The sequence below is a fragment of the Anticarsia gemmatalis genome, chromosome 3 (genome assembly GCF_050436995.1).
Source record: "Anticarsia gemmatalis isolate Benzon Research Colony breed Stoneville strain chromosome 3, ilAntGemm2 primary, whole genome shotgun sequence".
NCBI lineage: Eukaryota > Metazoa > Arthropoda > Insecta > Lepidoptera > Erebidae > Anticarsia > Anticarsia gemmatalis.
Genome location: NC_134747.1, coordinates 6,433,791 through 6,440,783, shown reverse-complemented (window position 1 = coordinate 6,440,783; position 6,993 = coordinate 6,433,791). Strand labels below are relative to the sequence as shown.

The 6,993-nt window shown below is 39.5% G+C and overlaps 1 protein-coding gene across 1 annotated transcript; it reads right to left on the bottom strand.

Annotated features, from left to right (window-relative positions):
• Positions 1-1,752: 1,752 nt before the first annotated feature.
• Positions 1,753-6,946, bottom strand: LOC142987342 (ATP-dependent RNA helicase DHX33-like). The gene is made up of 13 exons (XM_076136041.1): positions 6,794-6,946; positions 6,172-6,550; positions 5,652-5,861; positions 5,144-5,366; positions 4,662-4,846; positions 4,334-4,409; positions 4,040-4,227; positions 3,617-3,790; positions 3,377-3,501; positions 3,162-3,286; positions 2,920-3,084; positions 2,683-2,811; positions 1,753-2,585 (listed from the first exon to the last, which is right to left on the bottom strand). The coding sequence occupies exons 2-13, from the start codon at positions 6,423-6,425 to the stop codon at positions 2,277-2,279; spliced, it is 2,163 nt and encodes a 720-aa protein (XP_075992156.1). The 5' UTR covers positions 6,426-6,550; positions 6,794-6,946; the 3' UTR covers positions 1,753-2,276.
• Positions 6,947-6,993: the final 47 nt, after the last annotated feature.

The following is a 6,993-nucleotide window of genomic DNA, read 5'->3' as shown; positions in this document are numbered from 1 at the left end:
TAAGTGTCTTCTTGTTCAAATGTGGTGAATATGCAGCTTGTGAGCCAATTGGAAAACTATAAAATAATTAAATTAAATACATTGAAGAAGATATGGTCAATTTTTTTCATGACTACTGTCCTCTCCGGCTACGTTTTACTTTACTTTGGCACGCAGAAATGCACGAGCTGTGAACGAGCTAACATATTTCTAGCAGAACACCAGCCTGAATAACCAGCCAGTGGCGTAGCAAAGGGGGGGCGGTGGGGGCGGCCCGCACCGGGTGTCACCTGTTTTGGGGTGACACCCCCCGGTCTCTCTCCTAGGCCATTTCTAAGTTTGAATAAGCATGCAAACAAAAAAAATCGCTAGCACAATAATTTCTTTTTCGGGGATTCTTCCACTAGCACTACACTACTAAAAAAAAAAAAAAAAAACTCGTATCTCAGCTCTATGTATATTTCGGAGATCCGCAAAAGATCTTGACGCTGTCGTGAGGGATTCCCCGTCCCATACTCGCGATCTTTGACGTCTCAGTCGCAACATTTCTCATTTGTTTCACTTTCCATGGGGTGACACCACCAACTTCCGCACCGGGTGCCACCCAAGGTAGCTACGCCACTGTAACCAGCTAAGATCATGACGCAGCTAGGCAAGACTTTACAGCACCCGAGCTGAACTTAGTGGACCACACGCGTACCATAGGCCGTTATACGATACTATACAAACAATTTTCAGGAGTTTCAGAGAAATTCTGATATTTTCATTAGAATTTTATCAAACTGGCGAGTTAGCACTAATCCTAAAGAAAAATGTTTTTAGGACTTCACATGAATACAAATTGAAAACAACGACATCCATCGGCGCAATGCTGTACTAAGGGCTCTTTCAATTTAGCCGTATCGTGTCGGACCGCAGCAGTGCCGAAACGGTGCGTTTGTCGTACGGTGCACGGACGGTCATTTGTTTTCATACAAATCGCACGGTGCGGCAACAGTGCGGTGTCGGTACCGAGAACGCACGACGACAGGACGGCAACGTCGCAAGCTCCACGTGTTCATTTCGCTGTTGAATAGTGCGGTGACTAAACGTGACAGCTAATTTCAATGAATTTTCATGTTTATTATTTGCTTAAAATGGATGATATAGACGTGGAAGAATTTATAAATGAAATTGAATTATTGAGTAATTCGTAGAAACATTCTCTTGACATTCTTAAGTAATTAAAAAATTTGCTTGGGTCTTGTTTTAACCTAGGATAAAGAATATGGAAATCACCAAAATTACATGTTAATGAAAACATCGGTAGTGTTCTTTTACGGGCGCGGCGTTTTTGTTTCTGTTTGATATTTTTTAACAGGAGCACTAACAGTAATGTTTCTTCGTCAGAGTCCATGGCTACACTGCTGTCACATGAATTTAAAACAACACTAACATACAAACGCACGGCAGTCAGATACGCTTTCAATTTAGGCGTTTGGTGTCGGACGGCTAACGTACCGCAGCGGTACGGCAGCGGGCTATAACCAGCGGCACGGTTAACGTGCGGCAGCCGTACGACACAAAACGTCTAAATTGAAAGAGCCCTATGAAGTGTTGATGAAGCAAAGGTTTGCTTTAGATGATAACTTATCCCATTACTATGGTAAAATGTTTCCTTAAAATTTGCCACATGGATTTACACAGGATCTCTGTATATAAGAAATGGAAGTAAAAGTTTAGAACATAATGGATTTACTTATATGATTTAATAATAGTACAAGTTTCTCAATTTCTTAGAAAATTTATTCATGTTACAATCCTTATTACATTTCTACAGTTATAGTTAATATTAAGTTCTAAAACCACAACCTTAGTAAGGGATTCCTATGTCGGCATTAACAATAAGCAACTTGAAAAATCAACGAGTCATTTGTCTATCTGGTGGATATTTCATTAATATTAATATAACTTTAAAATCAAACACTTAACCCCTCACTACGGTTCGGTTTTATTTAAAACAACGACATTAGCACCGCGTCATAAACGTAAAATTAACTTTAAAACAAAACATTCACATCATTTTTACGACTAAACGTAACTAAGTACTCCCTTCTATTTGTACATAAATCTATATGAAACTTCACACTGGGCGGTCGCACTAGCTCAGCATAGAAAACGAGGCGGAAGCGAGTACTTCAAAACATTTACAACTAATAAGTGCACGACGTTACTTATCGCTAAACGACGGACTGTTCGGCCGTTCATTCGTCGAATAGTTAAAGTTTTGAGGTGGAGGCGGGAGCCCAACGCGATCGTCACCGGTCGGCGCGGGCGCGGCGCGCGTACTGCGGCGCCACGGCGTGCAGCCACTGCGGCTGGATGGCGGAGGCCGTGAGCAGGTACGTGCGCCGCGTCACCAGCAGCTCCGAGTACAGCAGCGCGCCCGGCGCCGGCCGCACCGTGTGCAGCGCCCCGCCCGGGTGCAGCGCCGCCGCCGCGCCGCCCACCGTCACGTAGCGCGCGCCGCCCGCACCCGCACCCGCGCCGCCCGCGCCCCCCGCACCCGCCGCGCCTCGGAGCCACGCGCAGTTCGTGAACAGCCCGCACAGAAGACACTTCAGAAGCTATATATAAAAAAAAGAAATTATTTCGTTTGTTTTTATTCTGTTCGATCGCTTTGAACGTCGATTATAAAAACACATACTATATTCAGTATGTTACCTGATCGTGAGCTTGCCCGCAACTGCTGACGGTCATGTTCAATTTCTGGCATATGGCGAGTAGTTGTTGTCGTACTTCGAACGCGTACGTCAAATTCTTATGATTTAAATAGTTTTCTTTGCACCATTGCTGCAGAACATACAGAAACTTGTAAAAACACGAATACATGCAAGTTAATTTCCACAAAATAAATATGCAAGTATAATGAAAGCAAGAGAAAAATAAATGCAATCCCACCTTTTTCAACGGTGCCTTACAAAATGCTTTGAAAACATTGAGTAGTGTTATGTGATCTCCTAGAGGCGACAGAAACTTCTGTTTCACTTTTATAGCTTCTTCTCGTTTATGCATTGGAGTGTGAAATAGATTCTCACTTGATAGTACAGCTACCAAACTTAAAGCCTGAAATAAATAAGAGTATTGAGCAACAGTAGTTATTGTATATGTGATATATCTTTAGTACATTTCTACATACATACCTCATCTAAACAGTTGTATTCTGGTGCACTTAAAAGTACTTTAGAATACTTGGGGTCTATGGGGAACATGGACATCTTTTTCCCCAGCACAGTGAGTTTTGGACTTGCTTCATTGTCAATGGCACCTGAAAAAAGACAAAATATTTGATTAATAAACTATATGAAGTGTCAAATCATATTTTATAGCTGTAATCATTCTTTGTTTAGTATCTCACCTAGTTCCTTGAGAAGGGTTAAGGAAGCTTTGACTGAGTCTGTCGGTGGAGCATCGATGAACGGAAAAGAGGTAGGTTCAGCTCCCGCAGCTATTAGCAGCAACAATGTAGAGGCAAGAGGACACCTGAAATATAAAATTTGTTTATGAATGCTTTTTTTGCCGTACAGTAATTGAAACCGTATCGCATATCACATAGACTTTTAAAAGGAGTAGCTCACTCCGTAAGTGAGAGTATTACCGCACAATCTCTGGTGTGTGGTGTGGTGGACGCGCGGCGAAGTCAGCGGCGGTAAATAGGCGGAAGGCGCGGCCAGGCGCAGTGCGGCCCGCGCGCCCGGCGCGCTGCCAGCCCGCCGCCTGCGAGCTCGCCCGCACCGCCAGCCGCTCGGCGCCCGTACCCCCGCACCATGTCCTGCAATACCACACGCGTCATACCATATTCTCGGGGGCTTCTTCAATTCACAAGAGTGCCCCCCCTTAGTCGGACATCTAAATGACAATCGGCAAGCAGGTAACTCGTCTTAAAATAAATAGCCAAGTGACTAAAATTGACCGTATGGGTTGAAACTGAAGGTGATTTCTTCTTTTTTTTCTCTGTTTGTTTCTCAAGAAGTTCTTGAATTAATTATTTCCTATTACATACATTCAACGTTATATCTACCTTTCTTTGACGACTCCCGTATCGATGACGCATTTGATGCGAGGTATGGTGACCGATGCCTCGGCTATGTTAGTGGCTAGTATTATCTTCCTAGTACCGGGCGGCGCGTCCCGCCACACTTGCAGCTGTTTGGCCGCCGGCAGTCCCGCGTACAGCGGACATACTCTTATAGGTGGACCTGGCGCTTCCTGGAATTTTCGATCTAGCATAAAAGCGAATGCAATAGTAATTATACAGAACATATTGCAAACCATAGAGAATTTAAATCTCTAGAATCACACATATTATACTCACTCTAGCTATCTGTTTGATGTTGTACATTACTGTTTCAATTTCTTCTTGACCTGTCAGAAACACGAGGAAGTCATGACTGAAATTAAAACAAGTTTACTGGTTTAAAATTGAACACAAACAACAACACAGAATTTGAAATACTGGCAACCAAATCTTACTGTATATTAGTCAAATTAAGTAGTGCTTTGAAAATGAATCCTTGTCAAATAATCAAACTGACAATAAGAATATTACTATGAAGTGAGGTACAGTGATCTATAAAAGTAGTTTGTACTGTTCACATTTGAGCATGTATTGTATACAAAATCGAAATGATTGAAATACTTACTTTGCAGGTGTAGTAGAGTGAAGTTGGAATATAGTACAAATAGCAGCATACTGATAGTCATCCTGTTTCATCTTTGAATGATAAATAGTCACTGGGAATGTTCTGCCCTCCAAGTAGATAACATTACAGTTATTGAAGTACTTTCTAAATGCATCCACATCCATTGTGGCAGACATAATTATCAACTGAAAACACATTAAAATGTTTTTATTGTAATAGGAATAGGAAGCATTCTTGATCTATACTAATATTATAAATGAAAAATTTGGATCTTTGAATGGATTTTTGCTACTAAATCACTCCAAAACTACTGAACCGATTCTAATGAAACTTGGTAGTGTTGTAGTTTGTGTACCAGATAACGCATAAAGAAATAGTAACTTCTACCTGTGGTTTGTCCATAACAGACCATATTACTATGGTCTATAAGGACAGAGGCTCGAGCAAAAGCTAGTTGTAAAATAAAGATAAGCATTACATACCTTCAGCGGATTTAATTTATGTTCATTTCTATCTTTCTGTGCTAATTTCACTATACCAAAGAGGACATCAGTGCTCACTGTTCTCTCGTGGGCTTCATCTAGTATTATGACAGAGTATTTCTTCAACAGAGGATCAATAATCGCCTCCCTGAGCAACATACCGTCTGTCAAATATTTCACCTTAGTTCTTGGACTTGTAACATCTTCAAAGCGCACTGAATATCTGCAAGATTTTCAAACAATATTGTGAGTTTATGAGACAGTGTACAAAGCTTAGAAGTTGTTTAGTATTTTAGTAAGGCCTTTATTAAATAAATATAATGATAGTTTCCTAATCATTAGTTTCCAATTAGCCACAGATCAGCTATACATACACAAAATACTAGCTAAAAAATAACTAATATAAAGTCAGTTTTAATTGCAAATTGCTACTAAATTTCATGTAATTGACCTAAAAATGTAGTGAAAAGTGTATAGGTAGGAGAAGTAAATATACATTGGACTTTACCCAACTATAGAGCCAATTTCAGTGTTCATTTCAGCAGCCACTCTGAGTGCTATAGTAATGGCAGCCACCCTGCGTGGTTGTGTTACAGCTATAGCACCACTACCTTCAATTCTCTGCTCATGAATCAATTGTGGGATCTGTGTAGTCTTCCCACTGCCTGTCTCGCCTATTAGAATCATGGTCTCATTTTTTCTTATTTCCTCTAAAAGCCTGAAAATATTTTGCGTATTATTTTTTATACCGCTGAAGAAATATCTGTTTTGAATAAATAAGTGACACTTATTAGGAAGCAAAATAATAGAATTAAAAGGTATTATGATTAGAATTAATAAACATTCTTTGGTCTTTGCCTACAACTGTGGGAAAAAGATGTGATTTTATGTTTGTACCTATATACCTAAGTTTTAATAGAATAGAATTGCATTTATACAAAGTAAGTCATGATGCATGAATAAAGTAATTATGTGATCAGTAAACACAATCTAAGGATTATTACATAGTTGACCTTCATGTTACAAACCTGTTCCTGACCATGTACACTGGCAGCTGTCTCCTGGCCTCCAGTAAATCTTGAGCAGTCTCTTTGACAATCTTATTGTCTTTGACATTGTCATGACCATTGGATTCAGTTTTATTGATGACAGTTGTACCAGGTTTATCATGTGATAACTTTATCTTCTTAACTTTGATATTTTCTAACATAATCTGGTTCCTCTTCAAGCCATTGGCTTTGGAATTACTTCCAACACCAAAAGATGCATACTTAGAATCCATCTTTTAATATTTAAAATTTATTTTCCAAATTTCAAATGCATATAAAGATTGTCTTCTTCTTGGTCGTCGGATAAATTGTCATATTTCTCATCAATGTTGTATTCATAAAGCATAACCTGTTATACCTAGGGCGAATAAACAAAAATAATTTAACCCAACAGATTTCACTATATTATTACTACATAAAAGGCACCTATGGGGAGGAGGAGCCTAAAAAGAACTTATGACAAGTAATCAAATCACATAAAACAAATTAACTCAAATCAAATTGATTGTTTTTTTTCTCGGCATGTTAACAAAACGACATTTAAATTAAAATCAAGTCAGTAATCTCTTTAGTCACACCAAATCACTTAATTTTATTTTACCTCACAAAGAGAGTGCACTTTGTTTTAAAAATGCCTTTCAACTCGAAATATGTTTATAGCAGCACGTGTGTGCGACAAATTCACTATTTTCTTGAGGATTGTTTCATGTTGTTTTCAATTTGATTCTGACGTTATCGACTTGACACTGACAGTTGATAACGCTCGACATCATCACAAGCATTGCTTTAACCAAAGACAAA